Source organism: Perca flavescens, chromosome 22, assembly GCF_004354835.1.
Source record: "Perca flavescens isolate YP-PL-M2 chromosome 22, PFLA_1.0, whole genome shotgun sequence".
Lineage (NCBI taxonomy): Eukaryota > Metazoa > Chordata > Actinopteri > Perciformes > Percidae > Perca > Perca flavescens.
The window spans coordinates 10,156,247-10,179,626 of NC_041352.1; the positions used below are offsets into that span (position 1 = coordinate 10,156,247).

Here is a 23,380-nt window from a genome sequence, read left to right on the forward strand (position 1 = left end):
CCAGTTTTAATCACAGCACAGTGAATTTTAAACAGCAGTATAGAAAAGGGCCGCTGTCCAAGCCTCCAGAATTTTTATTTCATTTTTTTTCCCTCCCACCTCTCCGCTCTAATCCACTTCAATTATGTTTCCTCCCATTTCTCCTGATCACTTTACAGCTCAGCAGCACCTGTGCTAATTGTAACTGTGATGATCGCTGATATGTTTTGCATCCTTAAAGGAGTTTGAGAGGGGGACGACAGATAAACATCCAGCCCCGGGGCTTTTGGAAAGCGTGGCTCAGCCTAGCAGATGGCCATCATATTATATGAGAGCTTCACGGTACGGGTGGGTGGGGTGTAATGAGTCTGAGGTAGGAGGAGGTGGGGAGGGGGTTCTGATGTGGAGAGGGAAGGAAGGAAGGAAGGAAAGGAGATGGTATGAAGGAAGGAAATTAAAAAAAGATGGGATAGAAATATATGCTATATGGAAAGAAAAAGGAGGAAAGGAAGGATGAAAAATTAGGATAGGGAGGAAAAGAAAGGAGGAATTACATTTCCAATAGTTTAATAGTTCAACATTTTGGGAAATATGCATTTTTTTCTTTCTTGCTGAAAGTTAGATGAAAAGATTGATACCACTCATGTCTTTACTGTAATATGAAGCTACCACCAGCAGCCGGTTAGCTTAGCTTAGTTTAGCACAAAAACTGGAAAGAGGGAAACTCTAAGTCTAGCTTAGACCAAAGATAACGATAAAGCTCACTATTTAAGACCTAATAACTTTAAGCCGTGCAAATACCAAAGTTTAAAAACAAAACATGGTCGCCCGGTAATCCCAGGATGTTACTGTGCCAAGCAAAAACACTTTGTAGGTAACCTCCTGTAAAAACACGACTTGGCATAAAGACTTGAGGCAGATGGAAACAGCTAGCCCAGCTAGTCAATGTGCCAGGCTGCTAGTCACCAAGAAATACTGATTCCCCTTTACTTTGAAGACGCTACATGTTCATCTTTTATTTCAAGGTGCTGGTAGGATGTATGTCACCTTTGCACAGAGCCAGGCTAGCTCTTTTGTTGTCTGTTTATGCAACGCTAAGCTAACCGACTGCAGGCTGTTTTTCATATTTGTCCCACGAGTGGCATCAATCTCCTTATATAACTCAGCAAGAAAGTGAATAAGCGTATTTCCCAAAATGTCAAAATATTTCTTAATAACATGAAGACAGATTTAAAATGTACACACATTAGTGGCCGGATTAGCTCAGTTGGTAGGGGAGGCGCACATATATAGAGGTTTACTCCTTGACTCAGCAGCCACAGGTTCAACTCTGACTGGTGGCCCTTTGCTGCATGTCATTCCCCCTCTCTCTCCCCTTTCATGTCATCAGCTGTCCTATGGAAATAAAGGCCTAAAATGCCCAAAAAAACTGAAATACTGAAAATTGCATTTAATCAAATAACTGACTATATTCAAGTTTCACACAAGTCTCTACGGTCTTTATATTTTGTTTGTTTGTGGACCTCCTATTTAGCCAAGGACGACAGGAATGTGTCTGTGTGACTGTGTGTGTGTGTGTGTGTGTGTGTGTGTGTGTGTGTGTACATGTCTGTGTGAGAACGACTGTGTATCCCTCACCTAGCCACCTTGCTGCCCCCACTGAACCGATTGCTCTCATAATGAATGGGCTGCCAGCCCTTCCTGCTGTGGCTATCTGAGGTCGGGCCACATATTATATGGCAACCTATCTAAAGTGGACCGCATATTATATAGCAGCCTATTTGCTGGGATGATGAGCTGGACACCTCCCATTATTTATTAGGAAGGGCTGCAGCCGTGTGAGAGGTTGGATGGCCTAGGTACTAGGTAACCACGCGTATGTCTGTGTGTGTCTGTGTGTGTGATGGAGAGTGGGGGGTTAGACGATTAGAAGGCAGTGGGAGATTAAAAAAGGAGAAAAAAGGTCAAAATAGCGAATATCAAATATCCCTTAATCATACAAGAAAACAATTCCACACATTCACATTTTATTATTTGATAGCGAGACACAACACAAAAAGTCACGTATGATTAAAAAAGAAAAATGTTTGTCTAAAACAATTCAAAACAGCTGACTTCAGCCAATGGCAAACTCCTATGTGGCTTTGAAAAATGGCCCAAATCCTCAGCGTTCTAACAGGGGTCAGCCTGCTTTGTTGGGTGTGTTCTCCTGGTGCTAAAAGACAAATGATGTACTTTGCCTTGGGTCAACTGGGCTTTCCCATCCCATAATGACCTTTCAGGGAGCTGCAAGAGAACAGCCGTTCCCATAGCGATGAAGCAGTACTGTACGCCACACATCAAAGGTGTACAATACATAATGGCTAACTAATGTTTTAACACAGCAACATAACCTCTCAATTTATAATGGACTGTTTCACTGATCATCAATCATATAAAAGCAATAGCTAGCAAGGCGCTGTGTCATAAAACAGGCCTCTTGAAGAAAATGTTTTCCCCAACCTGACTCTGCAGCCAAACAAGATTGCATCCAGTCATTTTCTGTTTTCAATTGAGTTACATGCTCCCAGTATGTTCAACACTCACCACTTTGTTTTGAAAGAAAAACTGTTTGTGTGTGTGTGTATACTGATATACTGCCAAAGTTTTCCCTGGAGGAGGCGAGGACCTCTGTCAGTTTGTCATCAGACACAAGCTGCCAAATTTTATGAAATACCAAATTACTAATTGGCCCAGCGTTAGGTTTCCCGCCTGGAAGTGAGACTGTAATATCTGGGCCTCTATTAGGATCAGAGAGAGAGCCACACTCAGCTGCCTCCTGCTGAGCTGGCAAGTCTCTTTCATTTCCCACCATGCTATGGCAAAGACACACACACACACACACACAGATCATCAAGGACAAAAGTCTTCTCAAACATTTATTTCTAGCCTTTTTTTATATTTCTGCTTGATTGGGCCTTTTGGGCTTGCAACCAATTAAACAAAGTGTGATTTTCAGTACTGGGCATGTGTAATCTAACACTTTATTGACCCCTGTAAGGAAATTCTCTTCTCACCTGTGTATCTCCATTGAGAGGTCACAATGCATGGTCAGCAGACAGAACATCAGCGCTGGATTCTTGCTCCAGGGCACTTTGACAGGGAGGACTCTGGGTCCAAGGTTGAAGGACGGTGTCTCTAATCACTTTGCAGCCCTGCAGCTGACAACTCATTTATCTCAGGACGAGAATTTGGTCGGAATTTTGTGGATGTTTAGACTCACAATAAAACGATGGATTTTATGCGTCTTACATTATCAGACCAAAATTAGAAACTTGTTTTTAGATATCTTAAATATGATAAACAGTGAATAGTGCTGAACAGCACAGATCTCGTGGGCAATAATTATCTGGACTACATTTTTCCATTATAAACTCAGTGATAGTCATACTAAAAGCAGGGTGTCAGTGAAGGGGGTGTCTGCATGAAACACAGCATAATACAAACAACAAAGATTATTATGCAACCACCTACTGTTACACAATAATGTAAATTGGTAGAAACATCTCCTAAAAGATCTCAACATAATATCCTTGAATGGGCCAACAGAGGAAGGACCAGGTGTGAGCTTCATCACATCATCATTTAGAGTGAATGGAGACTGGCATTCATGTGAATGACACAAACAATCACAGCATAGATCCAAATGAATAGGACAGCCGAGGCACAGTGAAGGCTGCTGTGTGTTTTCTGTCTAACAGTGGTATCCTTTTTTCAGGATTCCTAATCAAACATGCCTAAGGCCACTGGATGGATAACATACACACACACCCACACACACACACAAAGAGAAATGTCTCACTTTGTTTTAATGTAAAAAGAGTGGTACCCTTTAACCCAAACACATGGTTAGCAAATTATGGCAATTGACATGTTTTTATGTACTGATGTACAGAGGAGCAAATGTCTCCATATTCCCCAAAATGTCAACACATGACACACTTTTCATGAATCAGGGCACAGTCAGATATAAATTACCAATATACTACGAAAAAAAGCAACTTTCATCAAGACAATGATTATTGTCCTAAGTCCTGTCTTTCTGGCACATGCGGAGGCAAATATGCTTTTTTTTATCAGTATGTATTTTTTTCTTTTTAGGGTGGTGGTGGGACAAACATTCATTTCAGACATGACAGAAGCTTGTCGCTCTGTACTTTTCTTTACAACATTTCACTTGTTTCCAACCACACTTACGTGAACAAGTCATTTCCAGTGCAAAAGTGTGCGATTTGGTTTGCTAAGGCGCTGGTTCCCTTTAATGAGTCCTCAGTGTTGTCCTCCATGTTGGGAATGTTTCTGTGGAGCTCTGAAGCATTGCTTTCATAGAGCCCACTAACATTGATCCCCTTGTAAAAAATAGTTACAGTTCCTTCAGTTTGCTGCAGAGAGTTTGAGTAATTTAAGCCAGTGGTGTACTGGTAGATAGAGAGGTTACACAGCAACTCCATCACCGATCCTGGATTAATCCTTGGCTCAATGTTGGTGGTGAAGAGGCTCGTAGCCCAGGCTCGTAGCTCGGGCAGGTGCTTCAGCATACCTGCCGAGACAGGTGGGCCAACTCTACATCTGAACAGACAGACAGTCAGCCAGAGCAGGACTTCCGCTACGCCCGTGGGTGCCTCCTATACATTTTGTGAGAGAAATCTGACTTTCTTTCCTGTCAGCAGCCAGCTCTTAAGGTCCATGATGGAAGGAAGCTTCATTTTGTCTTTTTGTTTACTGTAAATATTCAAGAAGATGCCAAAGACTACCAGAAGGCCGCCCCAGATGTACCTGATGAGGGAGAGATTAGATACTTTAAAAAGTAGACTCTGAAGTGCAAACAAGGGCAGGAAGCGGAGCAACTAGAGGGTCACGGAAAGATAGATAAGACTGTATGATAATAAAATACTTTGGTTTAAAAAGTGTAAACTGCAGCCATAAAAGAGACTGTGAGTCCAGCAACGGTGGAGGGCAAAAACCAGCTGGAGGGTAAATGAAGTCGGTGAAAGATACACAGAAGTTTTTGTATGTCTTGTCTGTATGTGTATGTGTGTGTGTGTGTGTGTGTGTGTGTGTGTGTGTGTGTGTGTGTGTGTGTGTGTGTGTGTGTGTGTGTGTGTGTGTGTGTGTGTGTAGAACGTTACAACACAGAGCGGGAGAGCAGAAAACGAGACACCTTTGACAGCACTGAGAAGGTTGGAGGGTGAGGGACAAGGAGAAAGAGCAGTGGAGTAGCAAAGTTCTAAAAATGGACTACGGACATGAAAACCAGGGGCAGGGGGTGAGCCAAGTCAAGGTTTATTAGTCAAAGGCCAGTGTAGAATTACTTTTAACAAGAAGAAAAACTGATCAAAGTCAAAAGGTGACCGTACTTACTGAAAAGTGAAAGGTTTGGCAAAGAACATGAAGGAAAGTACGATAGTCATGGCCTTTCTCCCGGTGGTCACTGCAAAGGAGTTAAAACACATTTTTGGTTTTACTTCATTACAAATGAGAAACAAAAGCTCAACACATGTAACTTTCAAACGTGTTGAAAGAGACATTTGTAGTCTGTTGTAAATGTGTTTTTAAAATACATATTGTGGATTATGACATTCTGTCTAAACTAAAATTACAAACTGGTCAGATTAGCCCAGAGTAAAGAGAGGAGAAGGTTTGACAAACTGCAGTTCTGACCTGTCACTGCAACCAGGGCACCAAAGAGCTTGATCAAGGCCAGCACGAAGGAGATGCCAAAATAACCCGTAAGAGAGAACAAGAACGCATAACCGTACGTCTTCACGGGATGCTGGAAGGGAAGAGAGGATCAAAAAATTATTTTACTAATTTGACACAGAAATATTAATGAGAACTGTATCCTCCTGATGCTGCATTAACATCGGGACTTTCTAACAGCAAGCAAATAAAGTGCATCTTATAAGTTTATACAGACTGAATTAAAAAAGCAGCAGCCTGTCACATTTCAGAAGGTTATAGAGGAACACAAGACACCCGATTAGTATACTATACATAAGAACTAGTGCTGTCAGTTAAACGGGTTATTAACGGCGTTAACGCAAAACCCATTTTAACTGCGTCAATTTTTTTTTAATCACCAGATTAGCGTGCTTTTTGGCCTAGCAAACTTTGTAGTTTTTTTTCCACATGCTGTTGCAACAACTAGTAACGTTAGAAAAACTACAACACCACACCGGATCTAGCTAGACCGGAAACAAAACAGGAACGCCGCACACACTTGTTTGGGCTTGCGAGCCGGCCAAAGAGTAGTACGCTAAGGCCGGTTACACACTGGACGCGTCACGCGAGCGTGTCAGCTGTGTGGCGTGTCCGTTTATATTTCGGCTCCCATGTTAACAGGTTTAATCGTTAGCACTAATAAGAACGGATTTATCTACATCTTAAATAGAACATTTGACCGTGGCAATATGTCTGCAATTTAAAGTCTCAAGTCCCGTTGTCTTACGGTGTGTTCACACTGAACTTACTCGTGCGTTTGACCACCGGTTGGGAATAGTTTTTTTTCTTCTTCCAATAGCGGTGCTAAAACAATACTTTTAAAATGGTGCTGGGGCCTTTACAGATACTTTGCACTAACAGCCTGAGTTTATTGAGGTGCACTTGAATGCACCATGAGTTTACAAAGTGCAATTGAATGCATCATTAAGTCCCATTAGTGTTGTTTCTTCCTCATCTCTGACTGCATCAGTGCATCAGGAAAGGTGTAGCTAAGCTACACTGTGTCTTTAGCTGCAGGCTGTTGCACATCCCGGTGTTGGAATCCTTTCGAGTGAAATACAGCCACACTTAAGACTAGTTACTAGCTAACTGTAGGCTAACGTTACCTGCTACTAAGTGTATTAATAACTTGTGTCACATGTAGTGATGCTCCTGTTGTCTGTTGTCTGGAGCCCTGAGGACAGTGCAGGAATTTAAGTGGCACCGAAATGAGGCACCGATATCTGCGTTGCCATTCGGTCAGGTAGATACCGGTTGTATGGGTACACACACCCACACCCACACCCATCCCCACGGAATCATGTTGGGATAATTTTGGTTTATTTGCGTTACTTGCGCGAGACACGCTAGAGCTGTAGGCACCAATAAGGTTTATTTCTGTCTTCAACCATGGCCAAAATAACCACTATTTCTGCTTTGTACCTGTTGTGGAAGTCCTAGATACATCGGAAAACACAATGTCATTGTGACTGGATTAATAACATCATCTGTAAGGGCACACAGCACTGTGAATTTCCCCGCCTTCTCCAGGAAGTAACGTTATGTCTGGATGACCGCTTTGAGCGCTACTGGGAGGTACAGATTTTGCTATGATTCAATTACAATAAACCGATCAAAAGCATTCCAAAATAACAACACTGTGATGCCGATTTGTAAAAAGTCTTCAAATTCATGCTTTGTCAGGTCTGTCCACAACATTCATGTTTTCTGAATGGAGTTCAATTCAATCAGGCCTATGCCATGCAGGACAATCTCAACGTCTCAACGGCTTTGGCGACACAGTGGCAGAATTTCTCGTTCGAGTCTTGCTTTGACTTTGGAGGTAATCGTGCGAAACGCTTGCTTCGTGTGTGAACACACCGTTAAGGTATACTCACTTCGGAGCAGAATGCCACTGCTGGTCCCAGCCCACCCACACAGAGCAGGCCTGTCAGTATGTAGACAAAACCGATGGAGTACGAGTACAGCACCTGTCAACCCAACCCCATATGACCAGTCAGTGACATCACACGGACAATAACATCATCACAATGCTTACAGCCTAAACATGGGACATAGCAGTCTGGGTTTGAGGACACAGTCAAGCAGATCTAAATATGCTGCACTCGCCCCGATATTGTGTGAACAGATATCGTTGCCAATAGACTTACTGTATACACGTTATTATGTAGTAGGGGTGGGAGAAAAACACCAATACAGCATAGTATTGTGATATTTTCCGTGGCAATACTGTATCGATACATCGATGTATCTTTTATTATAGAAATTGAACATTAGAATTTAACTTTTTGGTACTATAAAATGAATTACTTTTTCAGTCCACTATATGGTACAGTTACGTTTTGTTTGTTTTCTTTTTCCTTCTGGTGAGGTCAGCAGGGGTGACCGTGTCAGCGGGAAAGATACACTTTCCTTTTGGGGGCATGATTTGAAGTTGGAAAATAAAAAGGTAATAAATTACAATACATCTCAGAATATGTGTTATTAATTGTTGTTAATATGTATATATGTTTAGAAGAATACCGCAACAGGTTTAGAATCACAATAATATCGTATCATCAGTATTGTGATAATATCGTATTGTGGGGCCTCTGGTGATTCCCACCCTTATTATGTAGGTATATATACTTTTTTTAAAGTTAGATAAACAGGGTACCATTTCAGAGTTGGAGCCATTGTGGAGTTTCATTGCTTTCTCCTGCACGTTTCCAATGGCGGCATCAGCACAAAGTGCCATGGAGATGAGGAGAACACCTACATTCACACAAACATAAACACACAAAACTAAGAACATGGATATCTGACGAATGATGTACTTTTGAGCTAGTGGGTTTGCATTTAGCAAAAGACATCGCCCCACTTCATATACAATGCCACGGTAAGAATATCATTCATTTATTACATAAAGATATGACCTGTGACGTTGAAGTTGGGGGCCACTTTGCTGTCAGCTAGCGTAAACCAGATGAGTCCCAGGCTCATGCAGAGAGCAGCAGACACATCAGCAAGATTATAGCGTTTACCTGGGACAAGAACACACAGCAATTGAACCATTTGGAACGTCAATCTGAAATTCTGAAATCAGAAACCTAAACTTTTGAAATCTCCTATGTGGACCAACCTCACAAAAAGGAAAACAAGAAGAATAAGTTTTAGAGATTAACTGGTAAAACTTCCAAAACCTTTTACAACATCACAAACACAGACACACCAAACTGAGCCATTGCATGGGAAGAGTACCTCCCCTCGGGCACGGCCAACAGGGAAATCTTCAAAAGATGAACCACCTCTTTTTAAATAAAAGTTGACATTGCCCAAGTTTTTAAAATGGGCATTCTTGACAATTCAAAGTTTCTGAGGTTGTGCACGTAACAATGCGTCAAAAACAAAAGAAGCTTTGTGAAAAAGGAAAAGTTTGGAAAAAAACAACAGGATGAAGGAGTCTTCCAAAAACAGTCTGATGGATAGACGCCTTGAGGTTGACAAGGGGACGCAGCATCAGGTCGACCGTGGTCGGCTTTGATTCCCTGACTCGCCTTTGAAGGGCCTCACATCAGATGCAGCCCCACACCCTTCCCTTCATCCATCCCTCTCTCCCACTTTCTTTCCTCTTTGCATTCTAAGTGAATAAATTCTGTTTTCCAGCCGACCCCTTGAGGGACCCTGGTCCTCACATCTATCCATCTAGAGAGAGACGCAAGAAGGCAAAACATGCACAAAAACCTGTCTGACGTTGAGGACACAGAACCTTGAGTGGGTCGGTGTGAGGATGAAAGGACAGACAGAACCAGTACAGTCGACTGGGCTTTGACAATCGAAAACAATAGACGTTGATAAAAAAAAAGAAAAAAAAAAGAAAGAGATACTCAATGTTGAAAGGTTGCAATCGCTTCAAAAGGAAACATGCAAATGACTGAAATGAGGTGTAACATGCACCTTCTCCAAAATCCACCTCTCCTGACTGATGACTATAGTTACATTGTTTTAATTAGGTAAACATGTATTTTCCTTTAAGTAAAATTAAACCTTTACTTTTAGAGATCCCTAATCTCAAAATAAAAATGGCAGTGATTTAGTTTGCTTTACAGTTTTTTTTAGATTTCAATCATTTATTTATTTTTTTTTAAACTGCTCAAGGCCCAATCGTTATGTATTTGACCATACAAATTTGGGATGAATTCACAATTATAATTCAAGAGTTTGTCTTACGGATTCTAAATTCTAAATAAGCGGTGTTTATCAACTGATCACAATTCAAAATCTAGGTGTAGCGATATTTCTGAACGCTGGATTTGAAAATCCTGACAGTTAATTAAAGCCGCTGATTCAGGTTGAAGCTTTTCAACGAAGCCAACTCAGAGTTAACGCACTGATCGACGATCCTCGTTTACACAACAAATACACCCGACAACTTCAAACCCCAGGATTGAGGTGTCAAGTCCAGATCAAATAATGGGGAATAAAGAAAGAGAGCTGCACTATTCACAGCTACAGACACACAGCACATATTAATCACATAGTATGAAGGATGAAAATGTAAGAAAAAAAAAACAACTTAAAAACCTCAGCACATAAATATGTATTTGAATCTGTAAGGTCTGTGTAAATACATGTACAGTAGAATCAGCGTACCTTGTATAAACACTCCTCCAATCATGACCGGGATGAGTTTACAGCACTTGAAGATGACCTGTGTAGGGTAGTTCAAGTAGCCCAGAGAGGTATTAGATAGGCCCATAGTGCCCACTGTTAGAAATGCTATCATCATGTAGGTCTTCCCTGGTATCCTGGAAGACAAGAACATATTAAGTAGTTGAGAAACAGAGTTCCATGTTAAACTGATGTGTTGCTTCAGATGATTTAACAACAATAGGTCATCACTACGTCTTCCAAAAAACATCAGCTTAAAAAGGCAGGGTTGGTAACTATTTCCAATGTTCACTTTTTATATATTGTTTGAAATGGTTATCTTTGTCACCCCGACAGCAATAACTAACCTATGGGCTCCGGAAAAGGAGCGAAAAAGATCCGTCATATGTAGGGCTGGGCGATATATCGATATTAAAAATATATCGATATATTTTTAAATGAGATATGGAATTAGACCATATCGCATATATTGATATAGTTCAAATGTGATCCTTGCTCCCATAGATATATACACAGATGTCGCCTTGAGGTTCTAAACATACGTCAAAACCGCCGCCATCTTGGAACAGGGGTGCGAAGCATTCAGATCAACGCTAAAGATGCCGGACTTTTGTACTGCTTAATTATGTTCGATAGAGGAAATGAAAAGAACAAACAGCAATGAATAACATTTAACAGGTGACAATGTGTTTTATGATTATGTATGCCGCCTTCGACCAGCAATCTGAGCTCCGGCGGCAGCGGGAGGCGGAGAGCTCCGTGGCGGCCGCAGCGTCTCTTCCCCGGAAAAACACAGCTTTGCCTCGCTGCTGCATGGGTCCCCGCTGATCCAGATCGGACCAGCCAAAGACAGAGTGGTGATCGGTAGGATCTTACACGCAGTCCAGGACGACCTGTATGTCGATATCGGCGGAAAGTTCCACTAAGTTTGCGGCGGCAGGCGGACGGAGAGAAGCTACAGCGGGGCAGCAGAGACCGTCTGCAGCTGCAGGATCTGGAGCTCAGTGCCCGTTAAAATGACATGTAACGCATAAATACATACAGAAATAAATAGTGGAGGAATGAGCCTGGACATTTCAGTCTGTTTTAAACTTCACCTTGAAGCAGAAACTCTTAGTTCAGAAGGGTGAAGTTTCCGTTTGGACTCAGATCTGTGAACCGATCATAATAAATATTCTTTGTATTAACACATTAATTAGTTTCTTTGTTTTGTAGTCGATAGTTCATCTTTTAGTTTACTTAAGTGGAAGCAGTATCAAGTGGAAGAATGGGACTATAAACCTAGGCTTACAGGCATGAGGCATTACATTTTGAACAAAGTAGATTATATTAATATCAAAAGCTTAATTGACCTTTGGAACGAATCACAAATATGGAGCTTTGATTTCAAAAAAGGTACTCCTGTTATACAGTATTTAGGTTTACATTTTATTGTTATTTGAACAGCTGAGCATTTAATCATGAACCAGGTGAAGAAACCGGTTTATTATTTATTTGATTTTGCAACTGTCTCTATGAAACTACTTGTGACATGTCATATTTGATTTTGGCTTTGACTGAACATTTGCTCTCACTTTGCGGAAAAAAATATCGGGATATATATCGTATATCGATATTCAGCCAAAATATATCGGGATATGACTTTTGGTCCATATCGCCCAGCCCTAGTCATATGTAGCTGCTGCAATCCTGTGAAAACGCCCACCAATCACTGCCTTGCGGCCTGCTTGGAAAGAACCAATGAAATTCCTCCATGCCCCGCTGAGGGTACTCTACCTCTATGTACGAGCCTGAGCTCAGTGCACGTCGTCGCCGCATTTCTAACAGTAGTCATGTTTGTTTTAAACATTCGGTATGGTAATATTAGGTGTTTCCTTGCCGGTGAATGAGACATGAAGTCAAATTGCAGTCCTTTCTTTGCTCTGTAGAAGCGGTGCGCGTGCACGTCTGTGTGTGGGGCGCACCCCCCGAGGGCAGGGGGAGGGGTTAGCAGGGTTTCTGCAGGTTTCACCACGTCAAATTTAAGTCTAAGTCTTTTTAAGACCTTTTGTATACCATTATGAATTAAATTTAAGACCTATATCAAAACACAAAAAAAAAAAAAAAAAAAAAACATACAAAAGGAAACAGAGACACAAAATTACTTGCAAAGTAAATGAATGTCTTGAAATTGAACTAAAGCGACACAGAGGTAGCTTACGGGAGTTGCGGAGCTGCTTTGTGGGAATAAAATCTGTTTCATGTCTGTGGTACAATCCGTTGCAATATTGGTTTCATTTGTCGTCATTATACAGTGAATTATATTTGGACTAGCGAAAGAAAGAACTACATCACCACAGAAACAAAAACAGTGTAAAGCTGCGGGAGCATTAGAGGTAGGGTTACATGGATCTAGGTAAATTAAGACCAGTTTAAAATGATTTGAGACCTAGAACACAATACTTCAGCGAATTTAATACTTTTTAAGGCCTAAGATTTGGATTTCAAAGAGAGACCTTTGGACTTTTTTAGACTTCTTAAGACCCCATGCAAAACCCTGAGTTAGACAGAGCCCCGGGGAGATGCTACTAAATCTTGCTAGCTTTTCAACATTACCAACTCTGTCTTTAAGATGGGGTATACATGTTAAAAGGGATACAATTTTAACCTGAATTATAGTGAGTAAAGTCTGTCATCCAGGGGCAGGGGATTATTTACCTTCTGCGTTTGTCCTGCGTGAGCTGAAGCTCCACTAGACCAAACATGGAGTAGAAGCCAAACTGGACCAGAGTGAGGTACCAACCAAAAGGCTTGAATCCTTCCACGGAAAATATCAACTCCTGGATGGAGGGCAAAATAAATAATCAAAAAGCAGGTAATAATAGCCTTCTGAAGTCCATCTTGTGAAATACGAACTTTGTTTACATGTCATCTGTTTTGTCTTGTATTCTTTTTCCAATTGCACAGACAGGAACACAGCTACATTTAATAAAGTAGTGAATGTAAAAAAAAAAAAAAAAAAAAAAAGACTAAATTTGCATCAGATGTCTTTTGCATCTGAACATGCAAATAGTCACATAGAGCTTCACAACAGCACTTCCCCATACACTGCAACAACCATGTGTGTGTTCTCAAGTGCATCTCTCAGATTGTGTCTTTCTTCCTGTGTTACCTGCAGGTATCCATAGATGAGGTAAAAGAGGAAGACTCCAGCCACGCAGATCAAGAACTGTGTGGGGGTACTGAAGCTGCTCAGGTTGATTCCCAGGACCCGCAGCTCCTCCACAGACTTTATGTGGGGCGACATCACCTCTGTAGACGACGGGATGGAGATCGAAAGGTGCTTCCGTGAACTGTTGTAGCTCACCAGGCCATATTTGGCACTCATTGTGTCTGTGGCTGCTGGGAGCTGTAGGAACATACAGATTGATGTAGGCAATAATCACATAGGATATTATTTTCTCCTAATTTAGTGTTAAGCACAGCCTGAAGTTGTGGTAGGAACAGCTGAAAAGCTCGAAGAAGCATTAGGCCATTCTTTCAGTTTCAGTCTTTTTCAATTCCAAAGTTCTATTGTCATATGCCGAGTAGGGAAACATGTTTCCCTGTACAATGAAATTCTTCCTTTGCTGTCCACAGAATGCCAAGCAATGTAAAATCTACAATATATGCTACAAATATACAAAATAAAACAATTTTAAAAAGGCAGCATGTGAAAAATAAACAACAATAATAATAATAATAATAATAATAATAATAAAAAAACAGTGTGAATGTAAACAAGGTATGCATGTGAAAACTGAAAAGAAATGTAAACATCTTGGGTTGGTAACTATCTTGTTGACTGAGCAAGATAGATAGACCTTTGTATGCAGTACAGTAACCAACATTAGGTAACTTACCTGATATAAAAAAGTGGTAAACGTAAAAGATGGACGGGACAAACTTAGCCCTGAGATAAGCGCTTATTATCCATGTTATTATCTCATCTAAGATCTTTGCCAAGATATTGACCGTTCACAACCACCATATAACCAAATAACCACAGTGACCAGTTCAACTTGTTGCAACAAGGGAATCATGGCAAAAAAAATAAAATAAAATCAGATAAAGCCACTTCCTGTAAAATTTGAATGGTTATTGATGGTAATGTTACGCAAAGAAGAGAACATTCAGCAATGCAGTCGAGCTCTGTGACACTGGAAACATTATCAAACAACTTCGGAGAAGCATGCAGACCTTCAGAGCACCCATTTGTATTAATGCTCAGACTGCCGCTGCCTTTTAACAGTGATTACAGTTATTACATATGTAGCTAACGTTATAGGTCAAAAGCATGTTGTTTTTCATTCTAACTTTAAAATATGACTGTTATGCTCCATTATTGTTAATATTACTATACACAGCCCTTATTAGTTTATGGACTTAACCGCTGCATCACATTCAACTAGCTAAACATCCACTAAATTGTAGATTGAACTGATATGACAAGTTAATACATGTATGATGGGTTTAATAAAGTATGATGGCCAGTGACGTTGGCTAACGTTAGGCTACATGAGGGCAGCCGGTGCTAGCGACTGTTATTAGCTAGCATAGATTAGCTACGCATCTAAAGAAAATCGGTAATTCCAACAATCAATGTCATTTTATGAGAAGATTACAATTAGCTAGCGATTTATTTGATCCCTGACTTTGGTTTCTTTGCCAAACAGGCAAGCAACAGTAGCAAACTTGTTACCTTTAACAACACTTCCGGGTTTCTTTACGTTAGCTTATCCTCTTCTTCAGAGGCGATGTCGGTGAAAATCATTTCCCTGGACGTGCCGACTTCTTCTTACGCACATTTCGAACATTTTCATAGTTTTCCTTTACGATGCCAAAGAGCTAAAACACGCTGAGAGGCGTGTTAGCCTTAAAAGCTGCATGCACTTTGCAGAAGCAGCCAACAACTTCCGCTCTGCTGCGACCTCTGAACTGCGATGCTATTGGTCAACGTAGCCACACATCACCGGCCGAGTAAACCGGGTAAACAGGCTACACTTGAATACGGTCTTAAATATGTAAAACGATATTATCCTGCGCCATGAACAGTGGAACCTCACGTTCATAAAGCGAGCGCATGCTTTTAGTTAAAAGTAAAACGGCGCAGACTTACCTGTTTTGAAGAATCCATTTTGAGATAGGTGAGTTTGCTGCCTCCCGTCACCACCACCGTGCACCTAAACACATGCACGTTCGTTTGTCCGCTTTAGCAACATAGTTCCTTCCTGTGATAAGCAATTTTTTTTATTTACTGCAAATATTGATTTGAGTATATAAATTAATGGATCATATCCTATTTCAATGGTCCAGTTAATATATATATTTTTTTATAATCGACATGCAGCAAAGGGCTGCTGCGTCGAGGAGTAAACCTCCACACATGGGCACCTGCTCCAACAGGTGAGCTACCAAGGGGCCCCAGTTAATATTTTAGGACCAGTTAATGGACCGTAATGTGAACTCAGACTTTCTACAGCCTACTTGTACTTTACTTAAGTATGTTACTTTCTATTTATATTCTACTACATTTGAAAGGGAAAGGTTTTTACTTTTTATTAAACTACCTTTTTTGACAACTAGTAGTCGTAATTACTTTAGTTTGCAGATTAAGGCAAACATGTAGGCCTATTTATTATTTATAGCTTATAGGCATTAAACCACCAAGCTCCCTCTGGAACAGCCATATGCTTTTATGTTTGATAGTTTACCCTTTCTTGCTAATACAGCTGTACTTTTACTCTTTTTTGAATGTTAATAATGAAATGAAAAATGTTTAGAGAAGTTGCACTGGACAACAATATAATATGCTGATTATTATGTTTATACTGTATATCATCTTAATATTGTGGTGAGGTATACATTGTAGAGCAGCTAGCTCACAATGATTTTCTATTGTCCACATGTCATCACTCCTCACAACTTCTCCTGCAGCCTTCCCCTTGCCTCCTTCACCTCCTCCCTCCATGCCATTCCCCTAATCCTTCCAAACTTCCTTCTTCTTCCCTCCTTTTCTCTGTCTTTCCTATCATCTCTCCTCCTTCTCCCCCAGTCGTGGCCATATATGCCATTCTCCCCCTACATTTCTTTCTCTCTAAATCCTTATTGCATTATTCCCTACTCTTCTGTTCTGACTCTGTCTCTCGGCCATCTCATATCCCTGTCTCTCCCTCTTTGGCTTCCCAAGCATAAGGCATGAAACTCTTTTGCCCCTTCATTTCTCTCCTCCCTCTTCTAGCTTTCCTTTCTCCTTGCGGTCCAATCTTAAATCCCTCCCTCTGCCTGCCTTGTTTCTTTCTCTCTCCCCCTCTCTCTTCCTCTGTCCTCTTTCCCCAGCCAGAGGTTAATACACTCCAGGATGGCATTATTTCCTCCCCGGCCCCTCTGACAATATAAAAATTCAGAATGGACAGCTCAATCCCTCTTCCATCTCAGATTTGATTGTAATGGTATTGCCTCCTGTCCCTGGGAGGCCCCTGCCGCCTCGCCAACCCGGCCTTTATGACACTAAATGGCCAGGCTACAATTTTTCCATCTATTCAAAAAATTCTGTTAATAACTCATTTGGAATGAGACGTCTGCACTCCCTGGGCCGTCTGCGGCCAGGTCTCTAACCCCTCTGCTCATAGGGGTCACAATACACAGAAAAAGATGCAGGGCTGAATCGCAAATGTAAAAGGTTAATTAATCTCTCTGAATTTACAATCCCCTTCCCCCATTCCCCTTGCACTCCAATTGACAGTCCCAAAGAGACAAAAATGTCATATTTACAACCTTGCATAGAGAAAGTGCTCAGTGAGGCACTGCCGTTGCGCGCAGGCCCGTCCGAACCACTTTCCCTTTCTCCCCCGTCCAACTTTACAAGTGTACCCATTCATCATGCGTGATGGATTTATGTAATAAAACCCATTTCCTTTTCCCATACGATCCTATTAAATAATAAAATAATTATTTATTGATTATTCAAAAAGGTACATATGCGCAGGTAATGGCTTTGTACCACACCACTGGACCTGCAATAAATAAAGCAGGCAGAGAGAAGGCTTGAGAGAGACAGAGTGAAATAAAGCAGAGAGAGAGAGAGAGAGAGAGGGGGGGAGAAATGAAGGGGAATGAAATGACTTTTGAACCAGTGAAATCTGGATCCAATATGGCCTCTTGCAGCGCGGATCAGGAAGGACATTATTCAATCTTCAGGAGGCTCATATGGGAGCGCGACCTATGAATGGTTTTGATATACTATATGGACGATAGAAATGAAAATAGACAACTGGGTGAGTGTCCTGCACAGGGTTTGTGGCTCAGATTTTAACATTTGTTGAATTCACACTCGTCATCCTCAAACCACAATATCTGTTCATTAAAATAACATGAAGGATGATACACATTTACCCAAGTGTATTATATACAACACACAAGTTTGACTTTGAAACGGGTTTTAACGAATATCTAGTGACAACATTTTACATGATCAACCAAGACTGATAGAACACCCGATGAAGCACATAATAAAAAGGTTTTCACCTCCATTTCCTCATCATTATTCAAGTTCTGGTTAGTGTAGAGATGAGACTCGGGAAATACTAGCGTTACCTATTTTAATCATTAGCAGGCGTCTAGCATGTTTGTTTTGGAGCTTTTCGTTGCAGAACAGGACGTCTTGGGGTTTAGTAAACTGTCCAGCAAGGCCCTGGTGATAACATTACTGTTTTGTCTTCTTTAAAATAAACACCCACTCCCTCGTAATGATCCGCCATATTATTTATTCAATATTAGTATCGTAAAAAGCCCCCTAACCCCAGCAGTGGATCATTTCAAAAAGAGACACTTTACTGTCAGCCAGATATTACATTGAGGGCTTCTTAATAACCCATTTGTGTTTGGTCTTATCCTCGGCTAAAGTGCCCTCGCTCTCCGTTGTCTTTTTTTCTGGGCTTGTCTCAAGCCTCCTGCATGCTACGGAAAACAGATGCTATCTCGGCTATATTACTTCTCAAAGCACTCATATCCTCTCCCATGTTATTTTCTTTGATCTGCTAGGCTTGCTGCTCTTACATTTTTCTCCCCCGTCTCATGTCCCCCCCCTCCTCCTCTATCCTCTCTGCCAGAGAGCAGACACAGACTGGTTCACGGTGGCTGCGGACGTTTGAAATTCAGATCATCTGTTCTCTGTCATCAGAGGGCAAGAGGTGCATGGTGGGTCGGATCTCTTACAGTCGCCATTTAATGTGCCTTTACCATCAGAGGAGGGCTTCATATCAGGGTTGAGGGTCAATTTACATTCAGTGAGCAGTCAATTCAATTTAAACCAGGAACTCAACTGCAGTTATAATACAAGCAGCTTTATAAGAACGTTTTTGTAGGTTATTTACTGTAAGAGAAACTAATACACTCCAGGATGGCATTATTTCCTCCCCGGCCCCTCTGACAATATAGCTGTATTTGCTGAGTTGAAAGTGACTGAATGAAACCCTGGTTCCCATGGTTTTTATTGGATGACAAGTAGAGTAATTGACCGACTTATGAAAAAAAAGGACCTGGCAACAATTTTGATAATGGAATAGTCATTTAGATCATTTTTTAAAACAAAATAGGTATTGGCCCCAACACAATCATGAAATGTGAATAGTTGCTAGTTTTCCTAATTTTCTATGATAGTAAACTTATTACCTTTAACTTTTGGGCTGTTGGTTGGACAAAACAAGCTTTTTAAATATGGCAACTTGGGCTTTATGAATTTGCGATGTGCATTGTATTACGTTTTTCTGACGTTTCATAAGCCAAACAATTAATTATGCAAAACATTCATGAAAGTAATCAATAATGAAAATGATTGCAGCCAGTTTTTTTTCTACGAGTATTTTAGTTACAGAGTTTTTTTTCCCACCATGAAAGCAAGTTCAGGCATTGCACTGTTGCTGTATGCCTCATAGCTTGACCGCTAATAATTATATTAATAATTTGATAATTAATAATTATATTTATAATTAAGGTGTGTCTTAGCTATGCTGTACATAGTGACACTGTAGCCTATAATACATACATTAACTACAGAAATTGTTCTCGCAGGATTCAAAGCTGGACTGTTTTTTTAAAAATATTTTTTATTTTTTTTTATTGTTGCCATTATTTGACAGTGTAGAGGCAGACAGAGAGAGAGAGAGAGACAGTCCACCAATGCACAAAATCACTGCAGGATTTATCTTAAATATATATATATAAATTATAAAGCAAGTCTTATTAATAACCCCTTGTAAATGTATAAGGATACATTATTATAGTGTCTCTTAATCCAAAAGTCATTTGAAGAATCATGAGTACAAACACAAACTTTTCAGTGAACTACAAGCCAACCTAGCAGTTACAGTACCGCTAATAGTTTTGCAAATGGGGATACGTGCATTTGTGCGCGCGCACACACACACACACACACACACACACACACACACACACACACACACACACACGCACACGCACACACGTGTTAAAAAAGTGTATCCACACTCAGGTTATAAGCAGTGACAACAAACTGCATAGGTGGCACTGAGGGCAGCCACAGGAGACCAGGGAGCCTTTGACTTTCTTATGAGCAGCCAGGAGGGGGAAGCATCTCTCTTTGCAAATGTGCTCAAAGAAAAGCAAAGAAAAAGTAATTAAACAAACAATTTACCAGCAATTGTGTGTCTGCTTATCCAATCTACCATACTCGCTTTTTGCACTAATACATATAGACAGGGGGGGGGGGTGGGGATTGGTTGTTGTATCCTCAGAGTGACGGTAAATGACACGCATGTTTCATTGCCCATTCATTTAACCTGTGCTGTGCTTATGAAGAGAAAGGGATTTAGAAACAAATTACGTAGTCTCATTTAATAAGGAGTTTTGCTGTGAGCAATAATCCTGTTTTTTTTTTTTTTCTCATAACCTTTAACTACTTAATGGATTTGAGAAGCTATTACCTTTCAAGATTTCTGTTTTTTAATTATTTGGAGTATTGTCCCAGATATGAAATGTCAATCACCCGCCAGGATTAATGCTGTGGTTTATGTCTGAATATGATTTACTCATGGATTGAAGTTAAAGGAGTTCTCTCTGTTGACAGCTTTGCAAAAAACAACGAAATTTGCGCAATATGCAAAACTTTGTGGCCCATTTAGCTTTTCGCATGCATTTATCCTTATGCACCCAATAACTAACATAGCCTCATCTTAAATCCACGAGAGGCAGTTATTTACATAGATATTAACATTATATTTATGATAATGGCAAGCTATGGTAAATCTCAGAGTAATATTAGAAATACGCTTATGTGAATCTTGGATCAAATTATAATAATGAGTCAGTTTTAATATGTACAAAACTCAATTTTTTGTTTTTCTCCTTTGGCGTTTATACTGTAGGTGTGCATGTGTCAAAATGTAACCCAGGAATGTGTGTGTGAGTGTGTGTGTGTGTGTGTATGCGCTCCACAGAACAGGACCTACACACTGTGAAAGTGGCAGACAGAGTTTGTTTAGTTTCCCCTGGAGGACATCGCAGTCCTCTGCCAACAGACCGACCCACGTGCTGTGACATCAGGCCCGACTGTGTGTATATGAATATCGCCTTAAATACATGAGCCATGTGAGGTACGCTTGATTTATTTTGACACTCACAGGACCACGAGGGCATGTGTCTTGATCTTAAATCAGTACTGCTCGTACGACGGCAGACTGCATACCTGAGCAAAATTATATATTTTTGATACTTAAATGGATCATATATATATATATATATATATATATATATATATATATATATATATATATATATATATATATATATATATATATATTAGAAGTTGATAGTTTCACTTGGGGATTTGCAAATGTCTATAGGAGGATAAATGACGCGCACCTCGAGCAGTTCAAATATTTAAAACCTTTATTCAAATAGATGTTTTTACCCAGGTTTGACACGGCTCTTAGGCTGGCGTGTTGGCTCCTCAGACCCCCCATGGCACGGGGCATGTAATCATCCTGAAAGTCTCTCTGGGTGTCTGCGCTCTCATAAAGCAGGAAAATGGATCGTGTGGCCCAGGAAGGGAAAATGAAAGAAAAGGAGAATGAAATTACAGACCTGGCTGACTGCACAAATCATGCATATCATGTTTTATGGCTTGCCAGAAGAATTCAACACCTGTGGATCACCGTAGCTATAATTGTACACGAACACACCAGGATGGAGGTGGGGGGAGAGCTGTGGTTTGTGTGTCACTGAATATGGGAGCGAGAGTGTGTGCACCTCGTAGGTGTCTGTGTGTACGCAAGTATGTTTTTCTTGGCGTGGCCGGGCTTCAGAGACACAGGGAAGATGTTAAAAAAAAAAAGAAGTTACGGGAACGCCTGTTGTTCACTTCTTCAGTACATCCTGGGTGAGCCGCCCACAGCCTACAGGGCTCGCTCACAGAGGCTCCATTTACCATTGTAATTACCCTGTTTATTTACCCTACCTGCTTTTGGTGGTAAAATGGGGGCCAATTTATCAGATCAGGACAATTTGGCCTTGCCTTGCTTTGCCATTTACTTTAATTAAACGAGGCAATCAGTGAATCATAAATCACGATCCGTGTGACCACTGGCTCCGTTTGAACCTGGCCCTCATCTTTAAAGACGATGCACCTTGTGCCAAAACGTACAGTAGATACACACATGCTACTGTAGCTCCTGAGCCTAAAAGCTAACAATTTAATTTTCAATTTCATGTGGGATTTTCTTTTCTTCTCAATGTTCAAGCAGGAATCTGTTTTGTAACTTTTAACTGTACGTTTCTTGTTGTTGACATTTTGTTTAAAAGTATAGATGGAGTTACAGGATGTATGAAAGAGGGCTTAAACCTAAATAAGATGACAGGATAGCAGATCGAAGAGTCTTCCCTCGTCTCCTCCCTCCCCTTCTCCCTCGTCTCCGCCGTGGATGCTGATGCTTGAGTCAAATTGATTACACCACTCCATCTGCATCATGACTGGCCTCCTCCTGTGTTTGCCGCCTCTGCCTACAGCACAGAGTTAGTGTACAATTACATATAGTTTAATATATCTGCCTGAGCACCTTTAAATAAGCATCACAAGTCCACAAGGTGATTTGTCTTCCAGCCCCATTACTCCATTGTACATCTTGATAGCCAGGGATCGCTCCTAGCTATGTTTAAGCATTAAATAGTGTATTATTATTTCACATAAATCAAGCTGAGATGTGAGGGGGGTATTCATAAATTTTGCATTTCTCACAGACAGTATTTTAAAGCCTCTCTCTCTTTCTCTCTCTCTCTCTCTCTCTCTCTGCTGCTCTGAATTTTGAGACTAAAGCAATTCTGCTCCCTACACTTGATAGTACATTAAAGATGGGCATATCATGAAGGTATATTCAAAACAACATGTAATGCAGTTTAGATTAAGTTTGAGTTGCTCTAACACATTCATCATAGCACTGTTTCCATAATAAGTGCCCTCGCCTTTGCCAGTGATGCATCCAGACACATGCACCATTACCACCATGAGGACATTGTATTGTTATTGTCATGAATAATGGGGAAAAATACTAATAAAAGTCGATTTATCATAATATTTCCCCAGTTAACCACGGCTACCGAATCTCTTATCTGTGCTCAATGATGAAAGGGTGAAATTAAATTTAAAGGTGGATGTTTCCCGTCAGCCCTTTTCTTCAAGACAAGCGCCCCTGAACCCCCACCCACCCACCCCACCGCCTTGGATATTAGTCCCGTGTTTGTGCAAAACGTCTACTGAGGAAATGACTTCACTCAGGAAACTGGATGTCAGCTTTACACACGGGCAGGAGAGCTGCCAGTGTTTTAGTCAGGCCGACAACACGTTCTTTTCTCAGCTCGCTCTCCATTTGAGAGTAAAGCTACAAAAAGTGACAAAGAAGGAAATTGGACTCGCAGTTGTTTTGGTTACTCCAAGGACACT

General features: G+C 40.8%; 1 protein-coding gene across 3 annotated transcripts; it reads right to left on the minus strand.

Annotated features, from left to right (window-relative positions):
* Window positions 1-3,809: 3,809 nt before the first annotated feature.
* slc35b3 (solute carrier family 35 member B3) lies at window positions 3,810-15,656 on the minus strand. 3 transcript variants are annotated; one of them, XM_028569535.1, is made up of 10 exons: window positions 15,527-15,654; window positions 13,541-13,777; window positions 13,087-13,208; window positions 10,372-10,526; window positions 8,655-8,762; window positions 8,396-8,493; window positions 7,617-7,709; window positions 5,680-5,791; window positions 5,380-5,449; window positions 3,810-4,794 (listed from the first exon to the last, which is right to left on the minus strand). In XM_028569535.1, exons 1-10 carry the CDS (start codon window positions 15,542-15,544, stop codon window positions 4,644-4,646), a joined length of 1,164 nt encoding a protein of 387 aa, XP_028425336.1. In that variant the 5' UTR covers window positions 15,545-15,654; the 3' UTR covers window positions 3,810-4,643. The 3 variants fall into 3 exon arrangements, with proteins under 3 accessions (XP_028425336.1, XP_028425337.1, XP_028425338.1); XM_028569536.1 differs by lacking the exon at window positions 15,527-15,654 and adding an exon at window positions 15,110-15,458; XM_028569537.1 differs by lacking the exon at window positions 7,617-7,709 and having other exon boundaries at window positions 15,527-15,656.
* Between the last annotated feature and the right edge of the window lie 7,724 nt (window positions 15,657-23,380).